At 33.8% G+C, this 22128-nt stretch overlaps 1 protein-coding gene and 1 long non-coding RNA gene across 4 annotated transcripts; one reads left to right on the forward strand and one right to left on the reverse strand.

Moving 5' to 3' along the window:
- Positions 1-1317: 1317 nt before the first annotated feature.
- LOC138315635 (uncharacterized) lies at positions 1318-12650 on the reverse strand. Its single transcript, XR_011207514.1, has 3 exons — positions 12439-12650; positions 3295-3401; positions 1318-2169 (listed from the first exon to the last, which is right to left on the reverse strand). It is a non-coding gene; the product is annotated as an uncharacterized lncRNA (long non-coding RNA).
- Positions 10584-21445, forward strand: LOC138315633 (uncharacterized). Of its 3 annotated transcripts, none has more exons than XM_069256792.1 (3): positions 10584-10688; positions 15763-16169; positions 16688-21445. In XM_069256792.1, the coding sequence occupies exons 2-3, from the start codon at positions 15798-15800 to the stop codon at positions 18308-18310; spliced, it is 1995 nt and encodes a 664-aa protein (XP_069112893.1). In that variant the 5' UTR covers positions 10584-10688; positions 15763-15797; the 3' UTR covers positions 18311-21445. The 3 variants fall into 3 exon arrangements, with proteins under 3 accessions (XP_069112893.1, XP_069112895.1, XP_069112894.1); XM_069256794.1 differs by lacking the exon at positions 10584-10688 and adding an exon at positions 11350-11372; XM_069256793.1 differs by lacking the exon at positions 10584-10688 and adding an exon at positions 11478-11635.
- Positions 21446-22128: the final 683 nt, after the last annotated feature.

Genomic DNA, 22128 nt, shown 5'->3' on the forward strand with positions numbered 1-22128 from the left:
CATTTGTTTTCGCACTCGACTTCCAACTTGTGATATCAGACCGTCACTTATTGAGGACTTTTCCCTTACATACAATTTATACAGTTTGTAAAATATAAAACTCAATTTCACTTCATGTCACTGGATTCTGAAAGCGTAATTACTATGTGTATGTGAACAGTGTAAAGGGAATGTTGAAAATTGTGAAGTTTTGAGTAAACTTGACGAAAGATCTGATTGTTTTCCATAAATTCATTTTTGTTTTACATTATTTTTTTCTCATGTAAAATCATTCTGCTTATCTCTAACATTGTTTTACCATTGGGAATATATTGTTCTCATGGTAAGGTATGTTTACTTGGTTATTCAGCTATTGTTGTGATGTTAATGTAGAGAAAGAGGTCGTAGACGGTTTAGTAGGTGTTTTGCCCACACTTCTCTGGACGTACCAATTATCCAATACAGAAACCGCCAGTACATGTATCTATATTGAGATATTCTTGCCCAGTAAGTACTGCTTAGCAAGGATTGTGTCTGATATGTTAGCAAGGTTCTATAGGGAGGCTGTACATCTCTTTGTGGTCGATACGTCATTGCTGGTCCGGCTTTACAAGTAGGGTACAGAACTAAAACCTGATAATTGCAGATGCAACAGTGGTTGAAACATAAAAAAGGTTAACGTTGTGCATAGTAAAAAAACAAAGGCGGGGAAATGCTCGCTATTTTCTTTTACCTTTTTGATTGATTAGTATAAGAGTTAAATGTTTTTATGTTACACACAGCCCCTCAGCGGAGGAGAGACATAGAGACAGCGGTAGTTTTAGGAGTGTTGTATACCTTGTGTGGGTATTTTGTGTGTTATAAGATCAGGTGTGATAGATACTACTGGCTGGGTGTTTTAGTCAATTCGGTCTGTTTATAACCTTCTGGACTCGTCATTATTCTCTATGTCGTAGGATTCATAATATACCCAGTCATTTAATGTCCCTGTGAAACTCTATGTAAAATATTACAAAATACATTGTAATTAGTTTTTCCCAAATCCTTCTGATATCGTTGTTTCACACAACTTTCCGTTCATTTTAATAACATTTTGTTTGATAATTGTCTAGTATTTGCCTCATTTACATTGACCGTTTTGTGTCAATGACGAATCCTAAAAACGTCTATATGAGGCTTCGATTGGATGTGGATGGGGTGGTGTCGCTGTTATGCATGCTGAACTATCTTGAATTGAGGAAATGACAGCAAATGGATGATAGACGATCGTGTACAAAGGATGGAACAAAAGTCACTTGAGATAGTACCATCTTTTACGATTCTTTAGTCATTCGGAGAGTTCAGTAATATTATGGGAATATGTATTGACATATGCAACAAAGATAACTAATTAAATCATGTAATAAACAAAATATTAATGAATTGGAAGGTATACATAATTAATCAACTTATTTTGAATTTCGGAACAACTTAAATGTATTTTGTATTTACCAGCAAAATTCAAATAAAATATTTACTTGATTTACTTCATGAAAAATGTATTATACTTCACACTTTTATCATCATTCCATCCGTCTTTTGTTTGTCTTTTAGAACTAATCATCTTAACCTCTTTCATCAAGGATGATTTCCAACAGTGTGGTATTTCGTATTATCAATTACTTTATCGCTTACTTTGAATATTTAAATGATTTACATTTTGGATCAATAGAAAATCAAACTACATATTTGTATTTGGGTATATCCTGAATCTACCTATGTTATATAACAAAGTTCTATAAAAGCAATCAGGAAATTGCACTATATGTACAGTACTAAACACTAATTAAAATAAATGTATTTATGTTTAATTCAGTGTATTGTGTTTTCATTGTTTTTGCCCTTTTCTACAAACCTTTAACCAACTATTAAAGCGCGCCGACGATTGGAATCGAGTCTATTGGAAACCTCACAATTCAACCACAAGTATTCTTTAAATTAATGTATGATGAAAAAAGCCAGAACTCGCTATAGTGTATGGCTAGTCGAGAGACTGGGTACGTTGGCATTCATCAAGGTAAGAGTACGGATGATCTAGGCTCGGGTCCTGCCCGTCACATAAGTCAGCTTCCTAGTCTATATACAGCATGTCGCAGCGTACGGTTATGCCACGACTGTAACTCAAAATTTCATCTTGGTGCTCCAGTTTTGCTGTAAATATATAAATTGTAGTTGTTTTTTTCATAGTTACACGGATAATGATCAAGTTAATGTTTTCAGTAAAAAATCTATCTCTACATTGATTTTGTGTTCTTATTAGACTCAATTTTTGGAACTTTAAAAATTGTAAAATTGTTACTGTTTCTGAAATGTATACACGTTATTTGATATTTGTTAGTGTTAGAAGAATTGCTTTTTCACTTATTCAACTTTTTCATCTAGATAATATTGATAGACAATAAGGAAATGTTTCATAAAAACTCAAAAAAACCGTCTACTGGATTTCATGTATTTATGCACGTTATGTGAAAATACTTAGGTTTATATGACCAGCATATAGCACGCTATCACACAATACAATAGTATGTTACATCAATATTAAATTTTACTCAGTTGTCAAATAAAATGATTCTATTCACATATTTATAACATTGATAGGCACATTCAGAACTATTACCACAGCTACAACTTGGACTATTGGTGAGGTTTACACACATAAGTAAAACATATTGGTTACATCGATGTCCCAACTTTGTATGTACAATATCTGTATGTCTGTCACCAATACAATTAATTTTAATAAAGTGAACATTTTCCATCAGACTTAGTCATTGACATCTTGTAAAAGTTATTTTGCACCAGGGGAAAGACATGGGGCATAGCGAAGAAGTGCAAGTGGATGCTTTACACTGAACTAGACAGTGGATGGATGTCAGGATGATTCCTTGACATTTCCTATGTGGTCTTATATATAAAGAGACATGAGATGCCAACAGACTTGCCAATCAAATGTTTGGTCATTAAATCAATGCATTCAATGTATCAGATGATTTCAATGGTTTGAATGTACACAACTTCGTCTTGTCAGGATTTAATTGCCCAAAACATGTACAAGTGGATGCAGGACCGAACGGAACTAAATACTTTCTTACACAGAAGAGACAACGACAGAGTCAGCCATATTTCATTTCAATTGTTGGAAATGAGGAGCAGATATCAGAACTGGGATCGCATGCCAAAAAATGTCATGCTATGTGTCATTCGTTTGTCTAACATATAGTAGATACAACACAACAAAATTGTGCAAAAACGTAGTTAATACCCTGGTGAACGTACAATTTCTTTATCGACGTATGAGCACGTGAATCTCCAGTAGCACCACAGCGACTTGAGTGAAACATAACTTTTGGAAGATCGGTCATGCTTTGTATACAACAGAATGCCTGAAATAACCACATATCTTTAAAAGTGTATCCGTATTCCAACAACTAGAGTAAAATATGTACATATTAATTGCCAACATATATTTAAGTAATTTTGTGATATGGGAAACACTAATTCAAAATCGAAAACTTCATCACATACATATTTACCTTTATTTCACTATATTTACACTTGCTAGGCTTGATCACTATACGTAAGTACTAGTCGATTTTGTTTACCATAACTGCATGGTAACATTGAACTTTGAACTTGCGTATGAAAATGTTCTATGCAACGTAAAGGGGCTACTTTTTTTGAAAAAGCAACACATGGCTTTGTTTACATTTTGACGCAACATTACGTGTATATTGTTGTTTTTCATATAATTTTGGAAAAATGTAAACAATACATATATGATTTATATATGATACAATCATTTTTAAGATTAACAATTGTATAAAGAAACGGGAAAAAATATCCCGACCGGGGCGACGTGCAGTGCTTTCATTTTTGTTAAAAATGATGGATGTCAAATGTAAACATTACCTCTGTGTCTGTGTCCTACGATCGAGTCTTTGGGGTTGACGGACTTGAGACCCTCTGACAGAGCTAGGTCAGTTATAAACATATTCTCTTGTATTTAATCATGTGTATTATAAAACATGCACCGCTAGTAGGCTAATCCACGTGTTGACAGTTACGCGTCACCACAAATACATTGTATCCATCGAACACAAGTGAAGTTGTTCCATCTATCAATGGCGATGGATCTTAGCGTAGATTAAATAATCCCATGGCTCCGAAGGATGTAATATCGTCAAGTCAGACGAAAATCTCAAACAAATTTAGCTACTTGAATACCGGTGTTTTGACAACTTCGGAAAACTCCAGTGTGTAAGCGTGCGTCAGCCTCGCCTCGCTGCACAATAACGGTCACCGAGTTCACACATGTGGCCGAGTACAAATGCTTTATGTTATTACGCTATATATTAACTTTTAGCAAAATTGAATACCTGTTTAAAGTTCTGATCTGATTAAATAAAATTATCTCTGAAATTTAATTTGTTTGTCATGTTTATTTTACACTAAAAAATTGAACATTTTTGTCGTCGCGGATGAAAAATTCTACCTTACGTGAAGAGTCATCATTCGCTGTTCAATTGAGTAAGCTCATCCCACTTTTGACCGACTTTTATTGAATAATTACGTCACTTTCAAATGACGATTTTATTGCATAAAATATAAATAAAAAGTCGTGTAAGTGTAAATATACAAGCATGGTTAACATAAAAGCATGGTTAACATAAAAACGAAATCCAATCCCTATATAAACATAAACGATTCAGCGCAAATCTAGTCAAGTCAAACACACAGATATCCTGTTACCACATCGTTTGTATGTATTGCCTTGGATTTCTGGTAAGTAATTCCATGTTTTAAGGAGTCAACCCCGCATTGAAGACAGTCGAAAAGACAAGTGTGGAACGTTGATTACCTGTCATTTGGTCATCACAAGGTTTGTTACTTAGTAATACTTAATAGTGCTCAACGTCTTATTAGCAGCCATAGTGATTTAACACTTAAGGTCTCCCATGTATCCAACATGTTGCGTGTGTACATGTCTGTATATTTCTGTCTTCTTGTAATTGTGTCTATATGCCCATTCCATTGTACTTACAACAGATAAACCAGTCGTCCCACTCCGTAATGCTGAGTGCTAAGCAGGAGCAAGAACTAACACTTTTATAATTTTATAGTCATTTCGACAGTAGCGACAGACGTGTCTGAACTGTTTAAAGTACAATGGGATATTAGCAATTATATGCAAAAGGATCGGAAAGATGAATTCAAATTTTAGTTAAACCGGGCCTATACTATATCCGTTTATCTAGTGTCAGTAATCAGAAAACGGTTATATTAATAGCCTGTCAAAACGTAAATTGTTTATGACATTAACGAATCTCAAGATAACCCGAGATATTGAAAATAAATTACGATTAATGTCCAGACAATGTTTAGTCAGAGTTTTGTTTTTCGTTTGTCATCCAGCTTTGGACTTTTATTTGTTTATTTTAAGGATGTTTTACAGCTTGGAATTAAGTTGCATTAACAAATAAACCATATCATGTTTCATATTCTAGTTGACAATAGAACAATTTTCTGAAAAGAATAGTATGAAAATGTGGTAAGAAATGTATGTGACCCCATTACTAAAAATGGCATTGATTTTTGAATTTCGAAGAATTTAAAAACACTTTTGAAATTTTGTCAGATAATTTCTTATTATTTAAGGGACTTAGTCGATCGATTCAACTTTATTGTAGGCAAAACAACATCAAAATGCAACCGACAAAACACTTTTATAGACCGTTTATACATCACCACATTCCGCTTATACTTAAAACACAAAAGGAACCAAAGATATGTATGATAAACTAAATAAACGAATTCAGTGAGGAACATAGCAGAGATTAAAATGGGACAAACTAAACACAGAAAGAGTTTGGCAACATCATTACAAGATTCCGTTTCAAGTTCCAATACAGATTACAAAACAGAAAAACTTAAAAATGATAAACAAACTACCAAATGACACAAGCAAACTTTGTAATGAAGAAATAGAAACGATTGAACACATGTTTTGGAATTGCTTAAAAGTTAAACCAATATGGGTTAATATTGCACAGCGGGTTTTGATACATCACATAAAACTTTTAATTTAGACATAAAGACCGTATTATTTGGTTTTGCAGATTTCAAAATGAATGAAAATTTTATTCCAATCAGCTGTATTATACTATACTATACATTTTTATATCAAGAAAAAAACCGAACTTAAACATAACCGCATTGAAAACATACCTATTAACAATACACAAAATATATAAAGCATGGCCCCAAAACAAAACAACATACAAGAATGTACTTTAGCATGGCATAACTTCCAACAAATGTTTTAACTTTCCGAACAGAACATATGATGATAAATATTATATGATTTTTACATAGACTACATTTATATGCTGATTTGTGATCAAGTACAGTTGTTAAATTTCAATTTGTTTTTCTATCCGTTAATTATAAATAGACAATGAAAAATTGAGTGGAAGTAATGTTGTTTTTTTTCTTTTTCTGATTAATGTCTATGTTATGGGATGAATGTGATGAGACATATTACATATGTAAGTGGTGTGGGACATTTGTTTATATTTTTGAAGGCTAACCCAAAGGCCCCAACCTTGGCAGTCTTCAGATGTATAACATGTCTGGGGTATAAATGTTGTTTTTGTGGTTTTTTTTTTACCGTTAATAAATAAAATCCGGGTATTAGTGGTGACAATATGGAGCACCTGTTGTTTGCACATCTGTTGCTTAATATTTATTATGTTCTTTAAATGAACAAAAGGCTAGCCTATCATAAAATGACCACGATGAAATATGGTGATGTAAATAAAAGAATAAAACTTTACTGGTATAACAAATTGAGTCTTTAAAGGAAGTATAAATCCCCGAGCTGTATCGCAGTTCCGGTTTATTGTCAGACTATTGTCTTTGCCATTACATGTTCGTTTTACGAGCTGTCAGGACTTTTAAAGCCTACACGACGTAGACTAGGTATAATTAGTCAGTATGGGGTTTTCACGCATCTTTAATGTCCTCTTGGGTATATTAAAAAACAGTACCTATGCCGCTCCAGATTCCGGAATACGTCACCCTTCATCCGTTTTATGCTTCAAATGAATGTCGTGACATTACAATTCACGATACATACATACATACTCGCGTTGAACTTTTTTTTCTAATTTTAAGTAGCATGGTGTTTCTAATAAATAGCAACAAGATTAGGTCCACGGTACAAGAAGAAGTTTTCAGTTGACATCAAGTTCAGTTTTAGAAACATTCCGTTTCTCTGTCATTTTGAGAAAAACCTTATTGGGAGCTTTAAAACGTTCATTTCTGTTAGACGAACGTGTGTCGATTCAAATATATTGAAATTGCAGTAGTATATAGTCCAATAGCCGGCGTTTGTTGCTGTGCGGTCAAGTGTTTCAAGGTTTTTCATGTTTAAGTGTTGTGACTGTGTATGGTAGTGGACCGTTAGCATGTTACACCGGTTTCCTATAAAGCAGTATCACGTGATAGGAAAGATATGGGGAACTTTGATATGACTATAATACCTTATCTAAGTCCGGTATACCAAACTTATTTATCCTGATATATACTTATTTATCCTGATATATACAGAAACATGTCCTTATGTTATGTAATTAAAGGTAACTTTCATGTTTCCTATATTGTTTGTGATGAAGTTTTGTCCATAAGCAATCATTTATCTGTATATATTAAACGTTTTATTCATGTATTTCTCAATAATTTATATCTCTATCTAAACTTCTATCATTTTTTATGATATTCCAATAAACAGATTTCCAATTTCTTCTTCAGCTCTTAAATCTGTATGTATCGATAAATAATTGATAGAGATAATATTTTCTATGGTAATTAGGATTTCATTGTAACTCATAATATTGTGCCGTATGAAGTGTAAATAGTTCGGATGTGTTTCTTGGTATTTGATCAAAATAAATGTTTTTGCATAATGTACAAAAAGCATACTGCGCTAGCGGGACACGCAAGAGTTATCTCCCATGTTAAGCACATAAGTTCACAATGCTTTGACTCGCATTGTCAACTTACTTCATGTTTATCGTACACGCAACAAGAGAGACAACTCTTACGTGCCTGTGTGTCTTTAATACCAATGGACACGGAAGTAAATTCACGGAAAATTTACAAAACTGAAACCACTTTTTAAACGGCTAATATCCAAGCCATATTTTTTGAATTATTAATCTGTTTATTAAATACCCGTCGTAATAACTCTACTATGTCGTTTCCCTCAGCGAATATTTCAATTTCTCCTTGGAAAGAAACACCAACTTTTTTTTCAATTAAAGAGGAGACATATATTAGCTTGCCTTACTACACGTTTTGCGAAAAACCTAAGAGACTAAATATAGTTTAATCGCACATGCGCATGCGGAAGACACTTACATCGTTTGTTGTATAAATATGCAATAGGTGGCAAGCATGTCAATATATGTACCGCCCGTGTTGTAATAATTACCTTATATCTGTAGAATACAACGCGTTAATATGGAGAAACAACTTTACACAATATATTTAAATTTGTCGTGGATATATCTATTCAGATGGGAACTATCTGGAAGATTGCTAGCCTAATATCAGATAGATAAGTGTTCACATTCGATATAAATGCTTCACTTAATGTTTATATACTGGAGAGATACGCTAAGTCACTCGGGTGAAAAACGTCAATCAATCAATTCTATTGCATTTCTTTATCACATATATAATATCAATAATAACACATGGAAAATTTATATAGGTAATGTTATATTATCTGACTCTTTCATATGCACATATGTAGGATAGAGCTATTCCACCAGAGGGTACAGAATTTTTGGTCAAAACCGAGGCTTGCCGAGGTTTCTGATCCAAAATTCTGTACCCGAGGATGGAATAGTTCTATCCTACATAATTCACATATGAAAGAGTTATTTTCTCACATTGCTTATCGAATTACTTGCACGGAAGGTGAGGCAGCCATTTTGTGACAAAATCTTTACTTCTTAAATAATTGATCGATTTTAAAAAGAAGAACGCCATTCGAAAGAGCTCATCAAAGTTTGGTTTTAATTAAGAATATAAACAAGAAATCTTAGGTAAAACGGTTTGAAATGCAAATTAAACAAATGAAATAGTAGAGAAATCTGACAAATCGATCGAAATAGAAGAAAAAATGACGTTTTAATGAGTATATGGAATTATGTTCGTCAGGGAAAAAACGTATCATCTACCACTCAATTAAAGATGCTCCACCGCCGACAGGGCATAAATGATATTCATCGTTTGAACAATAATTGGGGTTGAATCATGTATATGTATGCCTAATTAACACAAAAAATAACTTGAAATAATTTATTTCGCCTTTGGTGCATGCGCAATCATTACTTCATTCCATATAAGATATAGTGCCACGGAATTTTTTCGGGATGCAATTAATTGTTTTTCATATTTTAAACTTGAAGTAAAATTAGAAGCTCAAACTTTTCAATGGTGGTAATGGTGTAAAGTAAGAACTTTTGTAACTGAAGAAAAATACTAAATCGTCTGCTCCTGTTTTTGATAGTGAAAAAACACCATTTGTCAGCGGTGGAGCATCTTTAAATACAAAATGTAAGGTTATTTTTCTTTATTATTTTCGTTTATTATTTTCCGTTTTTGTTCGGCTATCGTTACCAATAATTGATTATAATCTTTTCAACTAATACGCTCATTAATCTCGATTTTAGATGGCTGCAATATTATACATGTACTACTCTTTCATGATATGTGGATGATAGGGATATTCTACCCGAGGATCACAAAATGTTGTAAAACCCGAGGCTTGTCGAAGGTTTTACAACATTTTGTGATCCCGAATGTAGAATATCCCACAAGTCCCATTGTTTGTATCTTTTTAAAATAAATCAAGCCCAGTTTCTGAAAAAAAATGTTAAAATGTTAGGTAGTAACATTTAACCTATAAAGTAGTAATTTTGTTGAGGCTGTGACGTCACAAGGCTTTATTGCATATAAGTAGCTATGCAATACAGCCTCAGGCGACATGAGTATATTACCCGAGACCAGCCAGTACTACACGTGTAAATATGAGAGCAAATTATTTAATGTATTGCGTACAGTATATGGAATTATGTAGATTCATGCTTTTAAACTAAAAAATGTTATTTCTTAAACAAAAGATATTTGCTCATGATAAAAATCTTTTCAATATTCAATGTATTTTTTTTTAGTTTTTGTTTTATTGATTTTAACTGATTTAAAAAAAACTGCTTTTAAAATGATGTATTTCTGTTAAATCTTGTTATCCAAAAATACTGTTTTTATCAATGTGGAAAAATATCTTTTTTCGAAAAAAAGATACAAAATAAATAATAAAAACGAGAAAATACAATCTTATTAAAATTAGACTTGTAATTCCGCTCCCACTATGATACTCTATGTTACGCTTCAATTGTAGAGTGTCGTAGTTAGAGCGGAATTACAAGTCTAATTTTAATTAGATTGCAAGAAAATACAATCGACATAGTATTTAATGTTGTCCGTATATCAAAATCCGGAATCCGCTTTCTTTATTATAATCTGATAAACGAGGAAACCCAAAGGGGAATCCCCTTAGTATTTTTGGAATTCTTCTGCCATTTGCAGTGTTACGTTCCTCGGTAGGTACTTTCTAAGTTTTTCAGTATTGTCATTGTTTCATAAAACCATATCAAAATAATTCCATTCACTAACTTCATTATGTTAATAATTTCAATGTGTCGTACAACCGAACAACGTGCTCTGTTCAGCCATAAGATATCACATTTGCACAGGAAGTTTACAAGGACGTATAAAAAGTTCAAATATATCAATATGAAAATGAACCTCGAAGGGTTTTTACCACTTTTAACTTCCGCGTTGATACTGAATACTTATAAAGTCCACAAACAGTAGTAAATCGTCAAGTCAAAACCAAATTTTGGGAAAATCAATCTCCATTCTAATATGCGTAGCGTGTGCAAAGTAACTTTCTGTATGCGTAGATAAATGATGAGCAACCGAACCACATCGTATACGTAGTCAGTCATGGGACTTTAGCCAAGCCTGTACATGCGTGCGTTATCTATGATTATTTTGACTGATATAAGAATATCCTACATATGATATATTTTCACTCGGTTCTTTATATTTGTCTTGGTAAGCTTATACTAATATCTTGTTAAGCTGTCAATAGTGCGTAAATAGTAAATACCCTTTGCATACGTACATATATATCTACTGTACTATAATATATCCTACTGTACATGTATCAAGATTTCATAACTATGAGCTGAATCATGTCTTGGAACATCCATTTTCGCTTGGTAAGGTGAAACTCCTACTTATTCTGTGTAAAGATTATTTATATACATGGTGTAACATATATGTCCACTGTTACTCATAAACCGTTAGAACTGTTGTTAAACTGACGCTGGACATGATTTCTTTTTAACTGTGAACCAAATCAGAAGCTGGTAGTTACATGTAAATCTGTGTTTACGGATACAACATAACATCCGCGTTTAGTGTTAATAGAGTATTGTTTACAACACACGTTCACCTAGAGGGATTGGCTTTGTTATGAAAGGTATGGTTATTTGGTTTGACCTAGAGATATTATAAACACCATTGTTATTAAATGATAATGGTTAAGGTACACTGTAGAAACAATTAAACTAAATCTCTGATATTAATTTATTAATTTTCACTGTACATATAATTTCTTTACAAAAGTATATCATATTTAAGTACCAATACAAAAAATATCAGTCTGTATGTAGTGCGTAATCAATAATTGTGATCTATTTTGGCCTGGGGGTTTCTATATAGGTAGCTTTGCTACTAGGTTTTAACAAATGCTTGTTTATGTACATACCTTATGTATTATTTTTGTATATCACCAAAACAAAATGTTACACAGTACTTCAGCTACACATTTCAAGAAATTCTACGCACCCGACTGCAACTTTATGTATATATCTAAATTTGTTCAATATCCATAAAGTAATTGTGCAGACCACAGGTGTTCGTTTCTAATATAAGTATAAGTATAATACTGGGTCAAGGTCTACAACTCGGCCGGCCATATAACACTACCCAATTTCAGAAAAAGTATGATTATTATCCAACCGTATATGATATAATAATAGAAATACTCTCAATCGACAGCCAGATAATTTATCTTTAATTTGGTATATGATACAATATATATCATGCCGTATAAATGTCACTAGGTATCCAGAAACATCGGAAAACAGCCAGATTTCAACTGGTCGGACACTGTGGTGTCCTCCGATAAACACGCTAGGGCTCTAATGGGTAGTTCAAAAACCACTGCATGTCAACACTTCAGCTTCATAGGAATTAAAGTTTGGTAAAAAACAAACTTACCGGTATGTTAGTGTTTATCTATGTACCATCCATTTGCGCAATACAGCCTTTTGAAATTTCCGATTGAAAAAATGTGTGTCTCTAGCCGTCATGTTGATATGTGTGTAGTACATTTGTTTTCTCGGCGTTGATTGGTCAATTAATTTTCGAGAGCCAATCAACGCCGACAAAACAAATCTACTGCACACATACTTACATGGCGGCTAGAGACATAATTTTTTTTCAATCGGAAATTTCAAAGGGCTACGTTAGGCAAATGGATGGTATTTATCCAGGGATTTACTAACCGGTAAGTTTGTTTTCTACCAAACTTTCATTCTTATGACGCTGAAGTGTTGACATGCAGTGGTTTTTGAGCTACCCATTAGAGCCCTGGCGTGTTCATCGGAGGACACCACAGTGTCCGACCAGTTGAAATCTGGCTGTTTTCCGATGTTTTTGGATACCTAGTGACATTTATACGGCATGATATATATTGTATCATATACCAAAATAAAGATAAATTATCTGGCTGTCGATTGAGAGTATTCCTATTATTATATCCTATACGGTTGGTTAATAATCATACTTTTTCTGAAATTGGGTAGTGTTATATGGCCGGCCGAGTTATAGACCTTGACCCAGTATTATACTTATACTTATATTAGAAACGAACACCTGTGGTGCAGACAAACTTATGAAGGATATATTCTGCAACACAGATAGAATTAAAAGTTCCGATTCCATGACACCGGAAAAAGTATTTAAGAATACAGTAGGATCTTGAATTCATGAAAATAATACAATATTTATACATTCTATATATAATTTCTAAAATATACGCATGTTTAATTAATGCTTTAGCATTTGCTATCCTTTCGGATAGATGTAGTTTTCGATGATCGCCTTCTTTCGTTTCGGTTATTTTCTGCTCGATTCTTTGAGTCATTTTAATTTGTAAACACTTTATAAAGATGAGTATCGCCTTAACCTTATAGTTGATAAAATATAGAATCGACCTATAGGTTAGCAAGACGTACATGTAACAACCCATACTTATGGCCATGCTATTCAATGCATTGTACTATTGTATTGAAATGTATTTGTATACATATATGATACAAGATGGTACATACAATATTGTGTCTTATTACTTAGGTATGACTATCAGAATAGTTATATAGTACATGGATATGCGTAAATTTTCGTTTCTGTTTATGAAAAACAGCAACCTGAGGAAGAATTCGAAATGAAATTTAAGAAATTATGTGAAAACATCTTTAGCAGAAATACGAAATGTTTATTTCATCGATACATTTTTAGAGATCGTTCAGTTTTACATTGTAAATTTTTATACGATTTGCAACACAGCATTGAAAACTCCCCTGTAATATCACCGTGACGATGGTGAAACATAAACTATAAGTTGAGTTACGTCCGATAATTTTGAAATAAAATTCAGGAAAAGAGATATGCTGTAATCTATTAGTTACTTGGTTTGGACTAAGCATAATTCTGTAGCAGAGCTGCCATATTTATTAACTGTTTATGTTTACCATATCTAAGTTGAGATATACACGTAGATGCCAAGAGAAATAAGGCTGTGTGTTATCAGCTCAAAGTACTAATAGTTACAGTACTGTGTACTATATCGCCAGGTGTTTCTGTAATATCCAGGAAGTATAGATATGATATCATAATTTACATATACACCAACTGACAAAAACTACTAAAAGATCATTAGAATAATTGAAATGCGCATTTATCTCACGTTATAGTAAATAACGTATCAGAGAAAAGTGATTTTCAGATAATAAATCCCATTTCTTTCAACTAAGATAAGAAGCGGTGAATCATAGTCTATTGTTTCCATAGTTTGCATGTGCGGATAATCGTATTGTGAGGTATTCGTCGATTTTGGACTATGCGTTAACCAGTGTGATATATAGTAACCACTTGAATATCGAGGATGGGATTCTAAGACTTTTATATATTTATCATTGTTTGACGATTCAAGAATTAATTCAAGAACAGATATCCTCAATTTTTCCATGTGTGTAATATATAAATAATTATATTATATACCGCAATTTTATTTTATTACTCAAGCTACTACGTTTTAATTATTCATGAAAGGTGATTATATTCTTTTCATCTTTAATGGAATGTTTTCTAAAACTCGCATGTTTTTTTCTCGATTATCGGCACACACCAACACAAGGTATTCTAGTACAGTATTTATCTGCTGTTGTCACTAAGTACAGATTTTCTCTGTTAGAAACCAGTTAGGTTAGTAACTACCGATACAACCGGTTTTTACGCCCTCACAACGACGAACGCCTGTAAACCAGCGTAGTTCATTTTTTTCCACAATCTTTGTTTATGGCTTTGTAATTACATCATTCAGAGAGAAGACTGAATACTATTGGGTGGTTATTATAAAAAATGTATTGTAGGCGGTGAATGTGTCATTGATCTGCTCTTTACAATAAAACATAATACTAATGGATTTTAGGGTTCATTTCTGATAACAGTGGAAAATTTCAGAAGTACAATGTATTTTGCCAACCTTGGCTAGATATAAGTTTCATGAAATGGCACATGACAAAGAACTCAAACAATGAATTACAAACGTAATAATAATTTTACTTTATATATAGATGGGTAAATATCACTGGATCCAAATTCAACTCGATACCAGGCGGTATGTGAAAATGACTATAATTGGCAGAAATGTTTTGAAACAATGTTTTTAAATAATTTTTGTGGAGGGATATACTAATAATGTCAGATTACATACATGAACAGGTAACTACAAGTTTGATTATTCCTCTGCAATACACATATCTAATTGTTACATTTTGTATGTTATTGATCGATCATCAAAATGAGCTCTACAATGCCTGCTACTAAATTATGTTTAGTATTCATCAACGCGGAAACACATACATTAAACCTGTTAAATAATGATACTAACATACATATAGAAACACTGCGTCATATCCAGTTAAACCAATTATGCCTGCCTGATATGCAAATTTATAACGTAGTAATGTAAACATATATAGCTTTGGACAACGGACATGTGTTTTGTGATCGATGGTCAGCAACGAAGGGACGACCGAGCATGATTACCCAGTGTAATGCGAGACATTGCGGGAAGATTATGCAGTTGTAACCAGCCATAGTCCAGTTTACACGTCACAATATTCATTTGATCACACTCTTGCTATTGGGCGATGCTTTCCCAATTCTTTCATTAGACATATGTGAGTTGTATGTTATACAAGTTTAATGATATTACTGATAAGAGTAATCCTATTTTCTTTCTTTTCTTCACCATAGAGGAACATGTGATAATGGGAGACCTGCCATGAGAAATGCCCCAGGCGCACACGCAAAGCTCGTGGTACGGCTGGCCCATAACACTCTCCTTCGTATTCGCCTGGTGCAAAATGGATGTTCGGTCGCAGGCCAAGGACTTATACTCGGAACTCCGGTGTTCGGAACTGGAAGAGGAGAGTAGTAATGGCGAAAAACTGCACCAGGCAAAGATGTGCATACAGCAACATTTATACCAGGCTAATCCAAGTGATAGGTTTCAGTATAAAGAGTTTGCTGCCATCATTAATGGAAGTGCTGCAATGCCTTACTTCAGTCCCACAAAAGCATCGACCGCTTTCCAGAATCTAGAAGTATATCTTATCCTTATCCTAAACAGCCCATGGAAGTCCGAGTTCAAATCTGTCAGGGTAAGACATCGCCTTCCATTCACCATGACAAATCAATGTTTCTGTTTCATACATGTAAGAGTAAACATAATGAGATGCAATTTATATGTAACTAAGATTCGACAAACTATCAAACTTGTTTTAAACATTGCCCTATTTGTGAAATCATTCACGATTTTCATTTGAAGTGTTTTACAATGTGTGAAAGGTTTTAAGACGATTTCTCAAACTTTGTATGAATTAAGCGCGAATGTGGGAGCCAGTTTAACTATCTAGTAACACTATTTACAATACATAGAGCAATAGTAATGATGTACACTGTTAAATGTTCCATCCCATACGAAGTAATCCGATTTTGAGTGGCGCTTAATGTTAAAATTATGAAATTATATGATTACTTATTTGAAAAAAAATCGGTTCTGATAAATATTTTGTACATAAACGTACAAAGAAGATGCCTTTCTACTAGTTTTGTTTATTTTAAGACTACTGTAAGCCATCCAAAATTTGGCTTTCATATTGCTGTTTTTCTTTTTCAGAAATATTCGGGATTTTTTCAAAGCAAAATAGAAGCTCATCTGCAGAATGCAGCATCCGTTTTCAAACTTGTTGGCTATTCGGAAACAAAAGAAGGTGTATTAACTTTAGTGAAGCGTATAAACAAAGATGTGATACTTGCAGTTGCGTTTGAATGCTTGGTTGCGGCGGAAGAATGTTATATAATTAATGCTGCTTATCAGTCAGGTAATCCCGGAATAAGTTACGCCCACATTGTCCGAGTGAGGTCGAGTCACTCTGGTAACGTTGAACAATTAGCCAATCTAGTGCGGAAAGACCTACCCTACAACTCAAATCACATGGTGAAGGATCGCCATGCAGAACCCGATATGAATACGGATAATGCTACAGCGGGTCATTCGAAATTGCATCAACATGAAAAATCTGTTCACGGTGGTGTCAACATACCCTACGCGGATGAAGACACGGTAGAACGTCCCGACTTGCGTGAGGCCACCTTTGAGGAACATTGCATGGCTAGTCTTCGTCTGCTTCAGGAAGATGTAGCCATTCCTAAGCCTAAACCAACTCAGCTGACTAAAGGCGGGTCGGACGAATGGTCGTTTGTTCGAGATGGTCTTCAGAACAAATTTGGAGAGGATTACTTTAACGGCCCAAGAGGGGATGTACTTAAAGGGGATGAACTAGTTGATCCGGAGTTAACTGAAAGAGAATCGCGACCTGTCTTGCGGCCTCCCCAGCCCCACGGACCAAGTTATCGAGATTCTGGATACCAAGATAGCTATGCGGCTGCTATATATTATCCACCAACAGCAGATACAGGATATGCGTCGCAGATAGAATCAAGACCAGCGGCCTCTTCAGCGTCATACGTCAAGGTGATGCCTCCAAGTGACGCCTCGCACGGGCCGCCGGGACATTGTACACAACCGCGGGATGTGTCTAGAGGACATGAAGCAACCTATTTACACCCGGTCGAGGACGCGAAAAATATTAGAGTTAGGCATATGACATCAGTTCCGCCAACGCAGGAATTAGTATATCCGGAACATCCAAGTGAAATGATACAGGGAAACAGAACTTATCCTCATCTTATGAGAAGGGAACCTAGCCACATTCCATCCAGTGGCAGGAAAACGTTTCCAACAGCATCACCCCGAGCACAGGATAATACAACGAATAATAGACCTTTAACTAAAAGTCTTTCTTTAAAATCCCCGACAGAAGTAACACATAGGCAATCAAATTTAAATCCTAGGCCTCTTCCGAATCCGCCTTCTGTTGTAATGAAGGAATTTATAACAGAGCAGAACTATAACCCAGCTCCCCCATATGTAACAAGTCGCTCAGCACCTGTAGCACGCCGGGACGCAGCAGATGTGCTACAACCTCGATTTCAGAGGCAGTTGAGTTCAGACAGGTCTATTACTTGGATGTGTCACTTCTGTACGCTGGAGAATCCAAATGAAGTACCGGTTTGCTCAAGTTGTGGCAAGTCCAGAACTGCAACTACAGGTAGAAGTAATGATTTTGATACCACAACAAGGAAATGCTTAAAATGTACTTATAATAATCCTCCTGATGCTACAAGTTGCAGTATTTGCGAGTCTGATCAACTTTCAGGTGTGCAGTCTGCAGTTTAAGTTCTGTATTCTAATTATGTTTATTACAAAGTGTCGCCTTCCCGTCCTTCTGTGACATTCAACTGTGTTGTGTGATGTATGTTCGTATTACTGAAATACTATTAGCCAGCTGGCGGTAAAACCAAATTGAATTTTCATAATTATATCTTCAATCAGAACATATAAACTAGAAGATATGCTTTCAATTCCATTTCCTTATTAAGTGCTTTGTTCACAAAACCGGGCCACAGGTTGTATGGATGAAATTAGTTATTTTGCTTCACGAAAGAAAACAAGCAACTTAACTTACGAAATCCTTTCTAGGGTAGATATAAATAAGCGCAAACATCGCCTATTGTAGCATGCTACGTGTTTGGACATATTTTAATTGTAGGCACCAGATAATTTTGCATTGTGTAGGCCATGCTCATGCTTTTATTTTGAACTTACAGAAATGAAGTAACGGCAAACGTTTAATACGTGTGTGCTGCAAAGATGGGTTGTTTGCGAAGTATGTGGCAGCTGCATAAATGTCTTTTCAAGTCACTTCATCTATTCTTAAAGTTTTCAACATGTCTTTGGTCAAGATGGTTATATTTTGAACGATCCTTTTATTTGATAGCTAAGATGTCTCGTTAATTGGTCTTATATTTCTAGCATTATTTGAATGATTTTATTAAAGATGCTCCACCGCTGACAAATGGTAATTTTTCTCTATCAAAAACAGGAGCAGACGATTTAGTATTTTTCTTCAGTTACAAAAGTTACTCACTTTACATCATTAGCACCATTGAAAAGTTCTAATTATACTTTAAGATAAAAATATCAAAAATATTTAATTCCATCCCAAAAACGTTCTGTGGTACTATGTCCTATATGGAATGCAGTGCTGATTGCGCATGCACCGAAAGCAAAATAAATTATTTTGAATTACTTTTTGTGTTAATTAGACATATGTATACACGATTAAACACCAATTATTGCTCAAATGATGGGTATCATTTATGCTCTGTCGGCGGTAGAGCATCTTTAATCTTGTTCTTTATACAATTAATTTAAATAAGAAATATTTACTGGTATGGACATATGAAGGTATCGATATACTTTAAATATAGACAACCGTCTCAATACTAATGGTCCTATCTCTATTTGTGATTCACTAGTCCGAGTTTAGTTTTGTTTTAAAATTTCCGATTTGAATATTTGGACTGGTATAAGTTAACTCGAGCTAGTGATCCACAGGACGATGTAAGACCAAAGTAATTCCTATATTATCATCACAGAATAATACAACTGAACTAGAATTTAAACAAGTCTCACTACGATTTTCTAGAACGTCTCGCTAATCGATTTTATCGATCTAAAAGTAAGTAGATTTTATTTACATTTGCCCAAAATCAGAATCTGGATAATCTACATTTTCTATTAATTACGTGCTCTTTTCTATTAAAGGGCATTCTTTTATATGGACCAACATCATGACATTTTTGAAATTCTAAACATTAATGAATATTAAAATGATGTTTACACGTGTATCAGAAATATGAACATTTTGCCACGGTTTATTATTGTGATAATTAGTTAATTCAATTCAAGTATAAATGTATCGGTCAAGTATTTATGTTAAAGTTGTACATTCTATTTAGTTTCATTAAGCATACCAAATCCATTTCAATTATGGAAAGCCTAATCCTTGCAATTAACTTGCGGTCATTATACTTGCATATTAAAACCCTTTGTTTCCTTGTAACATTGATTAGATTTATACAACTTCTTCATTAATACCAAACATGATACTTGATAACATATATAACTTCAATCTTGTATCTCTGTCTTACCGCCATATTGGTCCCACACACACTCCCTAGTAAGTTTGTAAAAGGAGATTGTTAATTTGAACCTTTCATCGATAAGCTTTTGTGGAAAATTTGTTGAGCGAAGCTTCGTGTTTTATTCATAGACTATTTAAATCATCTAATGCAAGTTTTTTTTTGGGAAATTACTTTCTTACGGCATTCCAAAATCTAAAGTATATTGTAACATGCTAACTGTTAGAACTTGTTTTCGTACTAGCCACCAGAGAGTCTGCATCGATAGGACATGCTCATGATCTATGCTTATACTTAGAACTTACAAAGTTCAATAACGACAATGTTTATGCTACAATAATATGGCAATTTATTTTAGGGTAGTATTTATATGTTTATTAATGGACTATTTAAAGCTTCTAAATGTAAGTTTTCAGTTGAAAATTATTTTGTGACGGAATTCCAGACACTAAACGATGGCAGTGTCACCTATGTACAGACATCCGTGCTTCTTCATTACTGCTAGTCTCGAATATTCAATTTTTGTAAATCGAAAACAGGTAGGTATTATTGTTAACCTTTTTATAATTGAAATTGCCCTTATCACAAGGCCACAATTATGTTTATTTTTGATTTTGTGTCGTTTTGATTTTCAAAAACTTACCAGCTAGTAAGGCAAGAAGCACACTCGAGAAAATAAGCACACATTTATTATACAAAATTTTAGTTGTGGAGATGTTCGAAGTGAGTCAGGACTGTACAGGTTTATATACATATTTTGAAATTGGAGGCATCATTGCTTTCCTTTTTTGCCATTTATTGCAGAGTTCATCGAAAAATGCTTGCAATTGTTTTTCTTCGATGAGACCCTTAGTAAAGGTACCAACGCACGGACGCAAAACCATAACTGTCTAACTGATATAGGAGTACGAAATAAAACTGACTCTAAAATGTATTTTTTTTTACACATTTTTTACTCAATCGTTTATTACTTTATCTAGTTGTAGCGTGGCATAGGTCATCTGCGTTCTTATCTTTAGAAACAGATAAATACATACAGCTTATACTGAACTTCAAAGACACCCATTACCCCCAAAAAAACTTTAGAGGAGAAAATGTTTTGACCTAGTCATATCGATATTTTTGGTTATTTTTTTCCTTCGTGTAAAATCTGGTTCGAAAATTGATGGCATGCAGTGCCATAATGTTTATACTCATTGGAATTTTTATCGCCGTGTTGACGTGAAATTCGCTGCAGCATCCCAATTTTCACATTAATGATTTTGTTTTTCCCCTTTATCACATCGGAATGCAAGTATAATATCAATAAAAATAATAAATATTTACAGCTCTGCTCTTTGATTGTTATGTTGTCCGAAAGCAACAAAAACTGACTCAAATTTTATATCGATTTGACTAAGGAACACCACACATTTAACTACATCAAAATCATGATAATTAATATGAATTATATAGATATGCTTTTAAGGTAAACGTACATTTATGGAAACAAATAAAATAGTGATTTATCACAAAAATGTGGTTATATGAACGATAATTGATCATCGAAAAATGTATTTGAACTAGGGGTTCGTGGATAATACCATATAAGGAATGGAAAATTAACAATATACACATTGGAACATCTAAACCTCGCTTCACATAGATGAATAACTGCAATATTGTAGCCCAAAAGTCTTTTAGACAGATAATTGTGTAAATATCAGGCAGGGTTCTTATATTCGTTCTTAAAGATGAAGTGTCAACTGGAGGCTCAATTTCTTCATTATAGTAGATATCTTCAATTGAGAATATCTCCTTCATGGTGAATGATTGTTAAAAACAATTGTAGCTCCAACAGGCCATTCAAACATTAGCTGTCATTTAATGTTTCTAAACGAAAGATAACCCCATATAGAGTACAAACTTTTATTTAAATGTACAAGTACTATGGTGGTATCGAATCTTATATTTTAATACATCTAACATTATGTGACTCGGATGTCGTTATACAGAAATTAAAAGTAGCAG

Source organism: Argopecten irradians, chromosome 2 (assembly GCF_041381155.1).
Source record: "Argopecten irradians isolate NY chromosome 2, Ai_NY, whole genome shotgun sequence".
Taxonomy (NCBI): Eukaryota; Metazoa; Mollusca; class Bivalvia; order Pectinida; family Pectinidae; genus Argopecten; species Argopecten irradians.